General features: G+C 46.0%; 1 protein-coding gene across 4 annotated transcripts in view; it reads left to right on the top strand.

The window, feature by feature from the left end:
* LOC126285025 (copper-transporting ATPase 1) overlaps positions 1-16,458 on the top strand; it is a 535,387-nt gene that overhangs the window by 27,932 nt on the left and 490,997 nt on the right. The window contains exon 1 of one of the 4 annotated variants that reach the window (XM_049984347.1): positions 6,665-6,761. The exons of the other annotated variants lie outside the window; for them this stretch is intronic. Within the exon in view, the coding sequence (XP_049840304.1) occupies positions 6,742-6,761 (20 nt within the window). The 5' untranslated portion in view covers positions 6,665-6,741. Of the gene's footprint in view, positions 1-6,664; positions 6,762-16,458 lie in introns of those variants that run through there. 4 annotated transcript variants of the gene reach the window in all.

Genomic DNA, 16,458 nt, shown 5'->3' on the forward strand with positions numbered 1-16,458 from the left:
CGCTCCAGGCAAATGCCGGGTTGGTTCCTTTGAAAGGGCACGGCCGACTTCCTACCCCGTCCTTCCCTAATCCGATGAGACCGATGACCTCGCTGTTTGGTCTCTTCCCCCAAACAACCCCCAACGTAAATGATTTGAGACACAGTAACAGCAGTTCTCTTTCTTGTTTACAGATGATGCCGTCATTTATCGTTTAGTAATATTATCAGAAGATCAAACCTCATTTCAAAATGGTTTAGACAAGATATCTGTGTGGTGGGAAAAGTGGCATGTGACTAAATTAGCATATAAGAAGTTCATAAAATAGATTTCTACAATACATAGGGCTGTTGGTAAATTATTGTATCAAGAAATATGTGCCAGCCGTTGTCCCACACTCCATAATGGATCAACAAATATTAAAATTACACTGGTGTCCAAAATTAAGGCAACAAAACGCTGTTTCCCCGTGTTGTGTCTAATTCACGGTATAATCAGACAAAATGTCAACAGATATACGTACAGTAATGCTCTGCACGGAAGATGGCATTCCGGTCAACAGACAACCACATCAACGATGATGCCAGGGCACCTATCAGACGGTGTAGTGTTTGCCGGGTAGCCCCACATCCATAATCGCTGCCACAGACTCTTTGCGGTGGAGGGCCATAAGAAGAATGGCGCAGGGCAGTCGCAAGCTGGTGTGACCCGATGGCTTAATGTGAATCGTTCTGTTGTTTTTTGGATGTGGTGACAATTTATAGAGGTCTAACTGCCGGCCGGTGCGGCTGAGCGGTCCAGGCGCTTCAGTCTGGAACCGCGCGACTGCTACGGTCGCAGGTTCGAATCCTGCCTCGGGCATGGATGTGTGTGCTGTCCTTAGGTTGGTTAGGTTTAAGTAGTTCTAACTTCTAGGGGACTGATGACCTCAGATGTTGAGTCCCATAGTCCTCAGAGCCATTTTTTGAGGTCTAGCTGTATCCCGACGACCAGGGCAGAGCCGACCACGAGGGATACCAAAAAGAGAAGATCGTTATTTGGCCTGAACAGTACGACGGTCCCGACTTAGAACTGCGCGGCAACTAGAATCTGACCTCGCGGTATCCACTGGACGTGTTGTATCGAGACAAACGGCTTCGTCAGAATAACATATATTGTCGGGCACGTTCTGTATGCGTACTTCTGACGCGTCATCACAGAAGGGAACGTCTCGAGTGGAGTCATCAACATGTCACCTGGACGGTCGAACAGTGGGCCAATGTTCTTTTCACACATGAGTCCCGAATTGGTCTGTAGAGTGATTCTCGGTGCGTTCACATCTGGAGGGAACGTGGAACACGGCTGCGGAATCCAAACTTTGTGGAAACAGACCTTTATCGAGGAGGATCCGTAATGGAGTGGTCAGGGATTATGTTGAGCAGTCTGACACCTCTTATGCAGTTGTACGGGTGAATCGGCAAGGTTTCTTTGCCGTCAGCTATCGCGACGAGATTTTGGGACCTCATGTACGATTGTTGCTAGGTGATGTGGACCCAGACTGGATGATAATGCTCGACCTCATAGAGCACAGGTGGTTGACGTTTTCTTGGAAACGAAGATACTGAACGCACGACGTGGCCTGCTGAACCCCATAGAGCATGTCCGGGATGGGCTAGGGAGACAGATTGCATCACGTCAGCGCCCACCAGCTACTGTCCAAGAATTGCGAGCAACTCTGCACGAACAATGGGTGTTATTGTCTCAACATGAGACTGAAGACATCACTCACAGCATCGCCCATCATTGTCGCGACTCCATTGCTGCCAGAGCCGGTCACAGCCCGCACTGATCACATTAACCAGTTGTGTGTGCAAATCCGTTAAGCTGGAAAAAACGAAGGACTTTTTGTCTACCGTTATGCATATTCCAGTTGTTTATGTTCAGTGTTCTTTACATTGTTTCTACTTTACTGTCACCGGTTTACAATGTTTCGTGCCAAAATAAATTGTACCTTGTAAAATTACCGTTTGTTGGTTTAATTTTGGACATCAGTGTATAAAAAGCGCGAGGTCCTCCACATGAATACTAAAAGGAATGCGTTAAATTTTTCACGATAAGCCACACAAATCTATAGGCTGTTAATCCACTGAGCGGAGGCAACAGATCTAAGAGACTACGTGCACTGCACTTCTCCGTCCTCAGAGTATTATTACGCAGTATGGTATCCTTATCACATAGGATTGACTGAGGACACCAGAACAGTTCAGACAAGGGCAGCTCCTTTTGTATTGCCGCGAAGTAGTTGAGGATATGATACGCGAGTTCGGATGGCAATAATTAAAACAAAAGCGTTTTTCGTTGTGGCGAGGTCTTTTCACGAAATATGAATCGCAAACTTTCTCCTCCACAAGCGAAAATATTTTGTTCACTCTCAACTACATAGGAAAGAACCGATCATCGTATTAAAATAAGACAAAGAAGAGCTCGCACGAAAAAATCTTAGTACTGATTGCTCCCGAGTGCTGTTTGAGAATGAAACGGCAGAGAAATTGTCTGTAGGTCGTTCGGTGAACATTCCACGACGCATTTAAGTGTGACCTGCAGAGTTGTCATGTAAATGTAAGATGCCTGTCCTAATAACGATTCTGTATGTTCGCTATATTTCATAGCTCGCCGCACTCTTACCGCCAAGTTTTAAAAATGGCGTGACAGGCTGTACAAGTTCGTTTTAACAGGGCACTGTCAGGTTATCTTCGTTCATTAGTGTCATTACCCTTGATTTATTCAAATTTTAAGATAACTGTCATGCAGCATATCAAATGGAAATGTTATCTAAGATGATGCAGATTTCAGGACGATTGTCCAGTGACGTTACTTCTGAGCATTACCGTGACGTCTAAAATTTTCGCAGCATATACTGTGATGTCACCGCCAGACACCACATTTGCTAGGTGGGTAGCCTTTAAATCGGCTGCTGTCCGTTAGTATACGTCGGACCCGCGTGTCGCCACTATCAGTGATTACAGACCGAGCGCCGCCACACTGCAGGTCTAGTCTAGAGAGACTCCCTAGCACTCGCCCCAGTTGTACAGCCGACTTTGCTAGCGATGGTTCACTGTCTACATAAGCTCTCATTTGCAGATGACAGTTTAGCATAGCCTTCAGCTACGTCATTCGCTACGACCTAGCAAGGCGCCATATTCAGTTACAAGTACTATCTTCAAGAATGTATTCTGAACAGATAATATTGTGAATCATGTACCTTCAAGAGCGACGTTCATCATTAATGGATTAAAGTTAAGTATCAAATTAGTTAGTCCGCTTTCTGAATTCTCATTTCTTGTCATGTTCCAGACCTCACGTCAATATAGTTCTTCCCTCCTCATGCCAGCCTGGGTGAGCTAAAACGCGTGCATTTCGGCCTCCACTCGTAACACTGTGTTGGCTCTTCTGTTAACACAAAATATACAACTGCCATTGGTCAGAAGTTTCCGCTCTGGAACGTTGTGTTAGTAAGATATCAATCTCCAGAAGCTCACCCGAAATTTCTTGGAATGAGAGGTTTATTGTTGACGGTATGAATATTTGTTATTTCGACAGTGACGCCCTAGGTTGAGAAACGACAAAGATAGTTTAACAAAGAAGCACAATTTTATAGATTCTTAAAATACCTTCTTTAAACTTTTATGGGGGAAACTATGGAATGTAATGAAGTATAGAGGGATGCCTTTTCATCTGATATCAACACTTAAGAACACGAAGGAAACCCATTTGTGTTCACTCTAAGTGGGGAAGCTGACAGACCCATTCCCAGTGTACAAAGTAGTGACACTAGGGTGTAGTTTATCTGCCACCCTATGTAATGTTTGCATCGACGATGGATCTTTAAACTAAGCACTGGGTTACAGCTGTACGATATGTAAGTATTACAAGCTTTCGTGTGGACATCCTTATTTTGAGAGTGCAGGCTTTCTCGGCGAATCTCGATGATAAAATCTTCTCGGATTGACAGCCGAGTCGATGCTTCCTAACGTTTCAGCAAGTTTCTTATTTGCCATCTTCAGGCGAAGTCGGAGAACGCTGCATTGACTCGCCTGTCAACCCGAGATTTTATCATCTGGATTCTAAGGAAAGGAAATTACTTGCATATATCAGTTAATGATTTTCATAAAATATGTTACGAGTACAGTCCGAAAATGGGCGGTGCAGACTACTACAGGTAACCACTTAACACGGAATAAACGTGTCTTTAACAGTAAAAGGGACTGATGACCATAGATGTTAAGTCCATAAGGAAAAAAAAAAAAAAAGAGGTGATGGCGGTGGAGCTTCTGTCTTCACCTCTAACAACGATTCTACACTGTTCTCCACCCTAGTCTGTTCAAATGGCAATTTCTTTGCGCCATAAATTTGTTTTCTCTACATTTCGATTCACTACCTCATCATCAATTACTCGATTTACCCATTTAATCTTCAGCAGTCTTCCGTAACACCGCTGCTCGTTTGTGCGAACTGTATTTCGTCCGCGTTTCGCTTTAGTACAGGGTCTCTAGAGTCCAGACAGATACCTTCAGAAAGGCTACCTAAGATTCCTTTTATCTGTAGATACCTGAAAAATACATTGTTCAGAAGAATTAGGGGGAACACGTATATCAACGGTTCAAATCGCTCTGAGCCCTATGGGACTGAACTTCTGAGTTCATCAGTCCTCTAGAACTTAGAACTACTTAAACATAAGTAACCTAAGGACATCACACACATCCATGCCGGAGGCAGGATTCGAACCTGCCACCGTAGCGGTCGCGCGGTTCCAGACTGTAGCACCTAGAACCGCTCGGCCACTTCGGCCGGCATTATATCAACGTTCGGATTGTTAAACATATTTTGATACAGGCGGTACCTGCGGTCTTATTGCGAGACTTCATATTTTCATTTGCAGTATAAGTAAAAGTTATAATGATTCTCTATCTATTGGCTGTGTAATGAATTATAGGTCAGGTGACCCCTCGGATGGAAGAGAGTACCGGCGTACCAGTGTTTTCTAGTGAGGTACGCAGAGGGCAGTTATTTGTGAACGTTGTATCCAACCAAGCACATGCAATGCGACATCTTAATGCAGTACAGGTTGCAATGGCGCTATGCTTGATCCAGAAAGGATGGACTGTCGGTCGTATTACTGCAGATGGCAGTACCTCTTCATATGTCATAACAGTACTCAAGGCCAGTTGGACAGGGTTGCCGACGCATTACAGCCCCACGTGAAAGCCATCTCTGCGTTGCAACGTCGTACAGATACCGCCAGAGGACTGCACGATGATCTCAGAAGGGTCACTGGTGCCGCTGTGGCCGATCATACTGTAGTGAACAGGTTACGAGAAAGGATCTTAGGATCCAGACGTCCTGTTCCAGAACGACGTCTTGCACCTCACCTTCAGTTCTCCCGTAGCGACGGCAACTAGCAACTGGCAACTTCGGCACAGGCGAAACGTGTTATTCACAGACCGGTCCAGATATCCCCTGACGAATCGGCGTGTGTGCGGAGATCTGTGGTGAGCAGCACCTGCCAAATGTTGCCCTTGACCTCGACAGATTTCCAAGCCTCTTATGTTGTGGGGAGGTTTCAGTGTTGGCAGCCATACGGATCGTCCATGAGCGCCTTACCGCAAGGCAATACATCGAATAGGCCATACGCTGTATGCCCTGGTGACCCTGAATCCTTTCTAATGCCAGGGCCTGTGTAGTCCTGTCTTCCTCATTTGCGTGTAATATTACGGTATATTGATAATTTTTACTTATGGACCGTATAAAACACAATTTTAGTGTCATACGCGTTTCGCCTTTATTTTTTGCAAGGCATCATCACTGGTAGGTTGCGTGGACAATTTCTTACATATTACGCTCCTGTTACATTTTTGGTGTTGTTGTTCTTCTTATGAATGCCAATTTGCGGTTTTTTCCCCACATTCCACAGCATTATGAACTGAACGCTTGTTTCAATGCAATGTTTTGGTTTCTGTTGCCGACGTTACATTTGACAGCACCTACTCCGCTGCAGAGTGAAAATTTCATTCTGGTTCCCACTTTATTTACGACACCTGTCGGATATTTCGTTATTTTTATGTAAACGATCGCGAATGAGTGATGTTTTGTTGTGCACTTAAACTGTTAAATAAAAAGGTATAATTTGGTTACATATCCAATTACTGTTCAGTGGAATATGGCAGACGCCGTAAGTCATGTCCCCTAATTTTTTTGAGCAGTGTATAATTTAGAATATACGAAATTTAAGTTTTGTAAGAGTATTGATCTACCGACGCTGTTATGTTGAAATGACTCGTGGATAGTACACAAGAAGCAAGGAAAGCATATCCGGAGAGCGGAAATAAGCTTCTTAAGACGACGGAATGAGACCCCATCTGAATATGTATCTTTGCAGTATGGTAAGTTCTGTGTTTGTTGACGTATAGTTTTGACAGAGACTGTGTGTGTGTGTGTGTGTGTGTGTGTGTGTGTATGTGTGTGTGTGTGAGAGAGAGAGAGAGAGAGAGAGAGAGAGAGAGAGAGAGAGAGAGAGATAGTAAGGGGGGGGGGGGGGGAGGTGGGTGAGACGGCACTCGGCTCGCTAGCTACATCGTGACGTCACCCAGCCGTGACAGCGGCGATTTGCGATTGGCGATTCACTCTTTATCTGCAACTCTCAGCTTTTACGTAATCCCTAGAACGGTAGTAATCCCAGTCGCATTGTGACGGCGCTGTGGGGGAACGAGCAACAAGTGAAGAGTTATGGACCGCGCAAACGGCCGGTAAGTCACCGTACCCGTTCTCTGTGATTGGTGGTTTCTCTCATTTGTTCCGCGACTGGTTCTACAGAAGATACAGGCGCCGAATTTTGTGCGGAAGGGAGAAACTACTGTTTAACTTGCGAAGTAACAAAGCTAGTTCTGGTGTTTGTTTTGATAGGCAGATATCTCGTGTTTTTGAAAACAGAAATAAAAAGACGCTGACTTGAACAGGCTGCAGTGGAATGCTAGAACACTTATCGTTAGTTTTCTCCTTTGTTAGTCATGCTGAAGTTAGTATGCTGAACAGTTGGTCTGTAAATGTTTAGGGCGTGTGCACCGAAATAATTTTAGGAAAGTAGGGAACGGTCCTCGCTTGGCACCAATGAGGTTTTTCTCGGAAGAGTTGCATATTTTGACCAATGTTATGATGGAATGTGACGCAAAGATGTTCGGAACGTTGTACATTCTACCCCGGATGTTAAGCAATACAGACTATTCGTCGTCAGCTAGACGAAGGGCGGTTTTGTGCAGAACCATGAAGACGATGCTGAAGAACTTTCAGGCTCATTGCGGCACAGGAGTTAGGACAGATTTACGACCATTGCTTTTGACAGTCAGCGTGACGAAAGAACTAGTTGACAACGTATATTAGAGTTTGACTTCCCGCTAACGGCGTTATCAATAGAGAAGAGAGAAGGATGGCGAGGGAAATCGTTTCTAGTCTATTCGAAGAATATTCATGATATTCGCCTTACGCGTGTTGATGAAATCATGGCTAACGTAAATATGAATCAGTCGACAGAGATTGCAATGTCTGCAGTGTCTTACCTACTTCAATGAGGATTATATATTTGGTGTCGATCTTGGATGTATAGGTGTAAGTGCCTCTACCATTTGAGGATGTATTTTTGGAAATACAACCCGGGAGAATTCTCAGCACGCGTGCCTATAGCAGTTTCTTTGGTGCTTCAGTATATATACTGAGAGGCCAATGTCAGGATACCCCAAGGGAGTATTGTAGGACCATAACTCTTTACAGTATGCATAGTGTAAACGATAACTGTTTGCAGCGCAGTGGTGTAGGTGCAACCGAGACATTGTTATTGACAGAGGAGACTGAAATCTGGTAATTAAGGAAGGCAGGATCAGGTTACGCTTGTGGATGGGCCCAAATCAATTACTATTGGTTTGCTTTGCAATTTCACTCACTAATGTTAATAAATAATTTTCGAAAACAAGCCAATGTGGTCGCAATCATAATTTTAAGGCAATTAGCCACAATTTCACGCCCAAAATGGCAATTTTTAAAATTTAGCAAACCTACATAAAATACAAATAATTTTCGAAAACAACCCAATGTAGTCGCAATGAGAATTTTAAATCAAGTAACCACAATTACGGCTGTAGGCCTTTAACGGCAAAATGGCAATTATGAAAAAAATAACTAACATACTGTCAAACGGCGAATGGCATAGCAAAAGTTAATTTAAAAAAAAAAAAAAACAACAGATCACCAAACAGGTGAGACAAATGATGGTAACATAATAATACAATAATAAAATAAAACACAAGGGCCAGTGACAGACGGTGCTCCAGGAAACATGGTAACTCGTTCTAGTGGCAGTATAATGAGCGACTAATGATAATCTTGGTGAGGCTACCTGACATCCAACAAAACAACTACAAGATGTAAAATTACGGCAAAGCCAGAACTGGTGGTCTGGACTCCGCCCGCAGAATACTGTGCTTAGAGCGCCCAGAACAAGAAGGAATGACTACCACGAAGGTAGAAGAACGCCACCCAACCTACAATCGAGAAGCTGTCAAACTTACACGCCTCACCGGACAGCAGCGGCAAGGCGAGGAAATGTACACTGCCGTTACGTACACTAACCCCAGGGCAGGTAACTGGGATGTTAGCGTCCACAAGACAGAAAAATACCGCTGGTTGAACTTAACAGTGTAAGAAGCTGAAAATCCTAAATAGTAATTAGAAGCTCAGGAAGGCTAATCAGGTCCGCCTTCCTCAGGTACTCCACTCGCGACACTATGAGCAGCAACACGAATCCAAGTCACTGGAGAACCGCGAGATTTCACAATGGCGGAGGTTTATCTGCGTGAATTGCAATGCACTCAACTTCAACACGGATGATCCGGTTTCGACGATGTCGTGCACCCTGGTGACCAGTGCCCTTCTATCCGGCAGTCCATACACGCCGCCAGCTGTCCCGGCGTGTTGTCGCTCTGCGCGGACCTCCCTGCCGCTGCGTCCCCAACCAAACTGTCCAGTCACACCACACGGAAGAAGCACGATGTCGCCCCAAAGGCAGGGCAGCAGAACTACATGTCGATACGCACCGCTGCTGCCACTAACGGACAAGCAGTGAACACGAGAAGAAGACAAACAACGCAACCGTGCCAATTAAACGATACGGTTTGGCAGAAACCTACACACGGCACCGACGTGAGCCGCAGCACGGCTCAGAGACGTTGGTCTATCAAGCTCCAGAACAACCTCAAATTGGCATAGAAGAGCCAATCAAGCTACAGGCCACGTGTCTCGGCACTAAATGATGGCTAAAATCGTCCACTTGTTCTCGCGCTTACAATTTGCGAAGTTGACGTTTGCGTAAATTTTACCTCTAAATGAGGTGAAATTCAACAGTACAAAATTAGCTGTGAAATCGTTTTGATAGACTGTCCTTACTGTGAAACTACCGTGCCTGTAAGCGTTAGCCGGCCGCGGTGGCCTAGCGGTTGTAGGCGCTTCAGTCCGGAACAGCGCGACTGCTACGGTCACAGGTTCGAATCCTGCCTCGGGCATGGATGTGTGTCATGTCCTTAGGTTAGTTAGGTTTAAGTAGTTCTAAGTTCTAGGGGACTAATGACCTCAGATGTTAAGTCCCATAGTGCTCAGAGCCATTTTGTAAGCGTTAAGTAGTTAGTTTCTGCGTAACGTTTACAAAACTCTTTCTCATTCATTACCTCACACACGAAAACTTAAATTTACAAAGTTAAGGCAATGCCGATTAAGCTAGTGGCGTAAGGGTGCCAGTGGTTATGGAAAATCTTAGCGCTCCGTGCATGCCCTGTAGCTTAGCCGTCGCATGCGCCATAGCTTAGCCGGCTTTTGTAGGTCAATTTGAGATTATTTCCTGGCTTGATAAAATACAAGTCTCTGGTATAAAATTGTTTGTTTCGATTTCCTCTTTACCACTGTGGTACCTTGTAAACAGCTATCGTTTACACATTGCGTACAGAGTGTATCACAATTAGTAACGCCGCGCTGGATTAGCCGAGCAGTCTAAGGCGATGCAGCCATGGACTGTGCGGCTGGTCCCGGCGGAGGTTCGAGTCTCCCCCCCCCCCCCCCCCCCCCCCGCGGGCATGGGTGTGTGTGTTTGTCCTCAGGGTAATTCAGGTTAAGTAGTGTGTAAGCTTAGGGACCGATTACCTGAGCAGTTCAGTCCCATAAGATGTCACTCGTATTTGAACATATTTAATTAGTTACGTAAATGCTTACAACTGAAAGTACACGATACTTGAAGCAAAAAAGTCTCGTAAATGTGGACTCTAAAGATGTTCGTCCCTCTCCCGCGCTCCACCGTTGCTATAAAACATCTCTTCCACTGAGCAGTCGCGCATAGCTCTTCAGGTATGCTCTTCACAGCCCATAATTATTTCTATCATCGTGTACTTCCAACTGTATGCGTTTACGTCATTAACTTTGATACAGCCTGTATGAACAGTCTAGTGAATAACGTCGCGAAGTGCCATTACGCTGTTCGCTGATGTTGCTGCTTCTGCTGCTTTATAAAGAAAAGGCGGAACGCAGCGCGACCTGCAGTGGATCGACGCTTGGTGCAGGGATTGACACTTCACTCTCAATACAAACAAATGTGAGATATTGCGATTACATTACCGGAAAGGCTAGTTGTGTGATTATCAGATTGCAGAAGCAACACTGGAAGCAACGGGTACATCCGTGAACTATCTGAGAGTACGCGTGGGGTACGATTGAAAGTGAAACGAACACAATAAACTATTGCAGAAAAGGTAGATGCCAGACACATTCGTTGCAAGAAACTTCAGGAAGTGTAGTCCACCCACGAATTAGGTATGTTACAAAACCCGAATTCTCCCGGTACTCAATCTGGGATCCGTACAAGATATGGGTGATAGAGGAAATCCGCAAAAGAGCAGCCTGTTTCGCTACAGGTTCGTTTAGTAAAGTGAAAGTGTCAAATAGATCGTCATCCACCTCTGGCAGCAGGCACTACAAAAGAGGCGTTTTACATCAGCGTGGGGCTTGGTGCTAAAATTACGAAAGCGTATGTTATTAGTAGACTTAAACAATATAGCGCCTCTCCTACGTAAATGGTACGAAGATATTGTGAAAGAAAATTTTGCGAGATTCGAACTATAACCGATGCTTAACAACAATCGTTCTTTCCGCGGACCATCCGCGAACTGAAAGAGTTCAAAATGGCTCTGAGCACTATGGGACTTAACTTCTGAGGTCATCAGTCCCCTAGAACTACTTAAACCTAACTAACCTAAGGACATCAAACACATCCATGCCGGAGGCAGGATTCGAACTTGCAACCGTTGCGGTTCCAGACTGTAGCGCGCAGAACCGCTCGGCCATTCTGGCCGGCGAACTGAATGGGGAAAGGGGAAGTAACACGGCACAAAATGCTTTGCGAAGTATAGAAGTAGATGTACAGAGGCTGGACAGAAACATGGGAAAGCCACAACATTACCGTGCCTAGTACGGTGCATGGAAACCGTTAGCGTTGAAAACAGCTTCCAGTCGTCTCGAACTGGATGAATACACGACCTGTATGGATTTCGAGGGAAACTCATACCATCCTTCCTGCAAAAGAGTGAGAGGTTCAGGTATTGATGATGTAGGTCGATAGATATAACGCACCATCCTGTGCAGCTTACACTACGAAGTCTCAATAACATTCACCTCTCGTGACTGGTGCCAGGGGAGTTGCGACAATTCATCCTCGTGCAAACAAAGTCAGTCCTGGACGATGCAAGCTGTGTGAAGAGGGGCCTTGTCTTTGAACACAACATCACCACTGTGGGACAAATATTCGCATAATTTTCGGCAGTAATACTACCTTGAAGAGTAACCACAGGACCCATGGAATACCGCGATGTGGGCGTTAAAATCATCACCGAACCCTCGCGATGTTTCACTCTTGGGCTGTAATCTCGGCCAAAAGTTGGAACCAATGTGAAACAACACTCATCCGACCAAATGACATTCTTCCACTGCCCCACAGTTCAGCTTTTCTGGCTTCGGCACCACGTTTTACTTGCAGGAGCATTTGCATCACTGGTTTTGGAATTGCAGCTCGCCCGGTAGTTCCATGCTTCCAAGCTGCTTTCGTGTTTTAGGGTTCGCAACTGCGACATTCAGTTCTGCAGTGATTTTTGCCGCTATCTTCCTCTTATTTTTAGTTGCTAACATCTACAATGGCCACCCACCACGATCACTCGACTTTTTCGTCCGCGTTGTGACTAAGCGGATGATTTTTCCGCTTGCCCTGTGTGCGGTGCCCTCTTGAAACACCAAACACGTCGGCTGTCTTGGCAAAAGGAAGAACTCAACCACTCGAGCACCAACTATTTGCCCACGTTCGAATACGCTTTGGTCAGACGTAACGCACTGACGTCTACACAGAACTCTGTTTCGACCGCGACTGCCACTCGCAACGTATTGAGGACACTGCACAGGTGCTTCTTATGGTCAAATACAATAGTGGAGCGTGGAGGCCTGGTTAGCATCTCAATTTGTATTGAAGCAAGAATTTCTTGCTTAGTTTCCATATTTTTGTCCGACCCGTGTAGATACAGATAGGCTACGGGTGCAGACCTGGTATAAGTCGTTCGGCTATGCTCGTAGCACCGTCTTCACTTGCAACATTTGAGCCTGTTACCCGCTGGTTCGCAGTATCACGTGCTTCCGTGTATTTTGCAAGTTGAATTACGTAAGTGCCGCCATACGCAATGGTGATTAGTCCATTAAACTTTGGCGGGAATACGGAGCTATACGTACAGCTGGTTGTAATGTTCCGTGTGGGTGACAGCTAGCCACGGTCCACTTGCCACGGGTGCCCCGTGTGTTGTTTAGACACAGATACGGCCTGACACTGATAACAGACACTGCTGGCAGGACGGCCCATCTCTATTGTTTTTGTTTGACGGTTAGCGGCAGAGATAAGACAACAGCGATGCTCAAAGAATGCCTTCGCGGCATGTTGCTGCTGATACGGTGATGAGCCGAGACATGGTGACCACTGCCCACCCCGTGACTGGAAGCTGTCTAGAGGCGCTGCCCGCACATTACGCGGCAAGGGGACTACACTGGTGTACAGTGTCTAAGGACGAATGTAACTCTCGCGCAAGGTGTCACTGCTATGTGACACTGCATAGACACAACTGCTGCAATATAGTACACAAGGTTCGGGCAATAAGTAGTGTAAAATCGCGAACCTCTTGTCGAGCCCTGTTCATTAGTGTGGGTATCCTGACATTGGCCTCTCAGTATATATACTGAAGCACCAAAGAAACTGCAATAGGCACGCGTGCAGAGAATTCTCCGGGTTGTATGGCCTTGGTCCATGGAACTCCGCAACCCCTAACGTTTCGTCCAAGGCTACGTTGGACATCTTCGGAGGTGCTTCTGGTTGTGCTGAGTCTTGCCGACAGATGTGTAGACACGCAGAATACGGAGTTGCGGTCTCTAGCGCAGTTGTTGGATCGATTGCTGCTGTTACAGTGGCAGGTTGTCAAGATTTAAGTGACTTTGAACGTGGTGTTAAAGTCGGCGCATGAGCGATGGGGAACAGCAACTCCGCGATAGCGTTAAAATGGGGATTTTTTCTGTACGACCATTTCACGAGTGTACTGTGAATTTCATGAATCGGGTAAAACATCAAATCTGCGACATCGCTGCGGCCGAAAAAATTTGCTGCAAGAACGGGACCAACGACGAGTGGGGAGAATCTTTCAAGGTGACAGAAGTGCAACCCTTCCGCAAATTGCTGCATACTTCAGTGCTAGTCCAGCAACAAGTGTCACCGTGCGAACAATTCAACGAAACATCGATATGAACCGAAGGCCCACTTGTGTACCCTTGATGACTGCATGACACACAGTTTTACGCCTCCCCTGCCGTCAACACCGGCACCGGACTGTTGATGACTGGAAGCATGTTGCCTGGTCTGACGAGTCTCGTCTCAAATTGTATCGATTGGATGGACGAGTAAGGGTACAGAGACAACCTCATGAATCCATGGCTCCTACATGTCAGCAAGGGACTGTTCAAGCTGGAGTAGGCACTGTAATGGTGTGGAGCGTGTGCTGTTGGGTATGTGACCCCTCATACGTCTACATACGACTCTGACAGGTGACACTTACGTAAGCATCCTCTCTGGTCACTTACACCCATTCATGTTCATTGTGCATTCCGATGTACTTGGGCAATTCCAGCAGGACAATACGACACCCCAGAAGTCCAGAATATCTAGAGACTGGCTCCAGGAACACTCTTCTGAGTTTCAAACAGTTCTGGCCACCAAACCCCTCAGACATGAACATTATTGAGCATATCTGGAATGCGTTGCAAAGTGCTGCTCGGAAGAGATCTCCACCCCCTGGTACTCTTACGAAAAGCGCTGCAGGATTGATAGCGTCAGTTCCCTCCAGCACGACTTCCGACGTTATAGAAATGCACGACACGTCGTGTTCCGCCACTTCTGCGTGCTCACGGGGGCCCTACAAGATATTAGGTAGGTGTACAGTTTCTTTGGCTCTTCAGTCTATATTCTTCACTGACGTTTATTGTTAACAATATCAGTTTGTTCCCAAGAATTAGCAGCTGTCGCTCAGTTAATATTAGGCAGAAATCCAATCTGCATTTGGATCGCACTTCCTTGCCTATTGTGCATAAATGTGTCCAGTATGCTGCTGCATCCATTTTTAATAAGCTAGCACAATAATTCAAAAATATTAGCAGTAATGCACGCGCATTTCAAAACAAAATTGAACAGTTTCCTCATGGGTCACTACTGCTATTCTGTCGAGGAGTTCGTTGAAAAGTGAAGTTGATTCCAGTGTTACATGGTTGATTGCGTGTACTTAAACGTATGGCTTGTCTTTTTTTGGCTTCATAACCATTTTATTTTATCTGTTATTACTTGTATATTGTAATGTCATGTAGTGACGCGTTCCATGACCTTAGAGATTTCCTCGTCAGTTTGGTCCTGCGGAACTAGACGTGTAAAATAAAATAAATAAATAAATATATTTACAAAAGGCCGGACAAGATTCTTAGTAGGATGTGTTTTCACCACGGACGGCAGTGCATACAAGGTTGATAAGGATGTTTGTTTGGTTTTCGGGGCGCTCAACTGCGCGGTCATCAGCGCCCGTACCAAGTCCCAATTTTTACGCAGTCCAATTTTTTTCACAGTCCAATCCAGCCACTGTCACGGATGATGATGATGATGATGATGATGATAACACGAACACCGAGTCACCAGGCAGAGAAAATCCCCAACTCGGCCGGGAATCGAACCCGTGATCCAGACGCAGCAACGCTATCCACTAGACCACGAGCTGCGGATGTTGGTAAGGAGTTGTTGTGGCAGGGCGTTCCATTCCCTCCACCAGCGCGTTTGACAGCTGCTGGGTGGTCATCGGTGCGTGTGGACGCGCTCCAATACCTCTCCCCAAAGCATCTCAGACGTGTCCCATGGGATTCAAGTCGGGCGAACAGGCAAGCCAGTCCATTCCCCGAATAAAGTCTCGTTCCAAGAGCTGCTTCACCTGCGCTGTTGGATGCGGTGGCGCTCGGATGAACTACGTGCAAAGAATTGTTCCATGCGCTCCTATGTCTTTAATGACCTCACGGGTTTACCCGTGCATTTTTCCTTGCATAAATAACTGTGGTTGCCACTGTGGAATCCTTTGCGGCTGTAGTGAGTGCAGTGGATTACTCTCGCCGACCCACGCCGTACAGGGGTAGCTCAACTTCACCGTTCGAAAGGGACAGCGCAAAGGCGTTTTCTTGCTGTTTACCGCTACTTCAACCTGGTTCCTAATGGGCGAGCTACGTGCATGGGGGGGATCCTTACAGGAAACAGCATGAACCGGCAGCTTACAGCTGGCGCCAAGGGAAACCTTCAGTTACGATTCGTAGGTCAGGATTCAGCCCCAGTGTCCACCTTCATTCATCTAGAAGACATATCATTGTGGAAATACATGAATCACTTTTAAGCGAACTGTTTACAGCTCGCCTGGTGAATAGCTTCTGTAGCGTCGTGAGGCTATTGCGACAAGATAGATGACGTCGTTAGGAGATGTTTACGGGAAGGGGACGGGCGCGCAGATGAAGAGCACCTGGCGCAGAGGTTAGCAGCGGATCCTAAACAATGTGTAATGTAATGCGCGTACATACGATCCGATATTGTTAGACTACGCCATCTGCTGACGACGAACGGTTGCTGCAACCAGTTACAACGCTGCGGAAACAGGCAGATTCCGTATGTCTAAGGTTTCCAGAGAGCGTTTGACACGGTGCCCCATTGCAAGCTGTTCAAGACGCTAGTTGCATATGGAATATGTTCAGAGGGATGTGAGTGATTTGAAGATTTCTTAAGTAACGGAACCCAGTATGTTGACCTCGAAGGTGAAAGTT

Source organism: Schistocerca gregaria, chromosome 8 (genome assembly GCF_023897955.1).
Source record: "Schistocerca gregaria isolate iqSchGreg1 chromosome 8, iqSchGreg1.2, whole genome shotgun sequence".
Taxonomy (NCBI): Eukaryota; Metazoa; Arthropoda; class Insecta; order Orthoptera; family Acrididae; genus Schistocerca; species Schistocerca gregaria.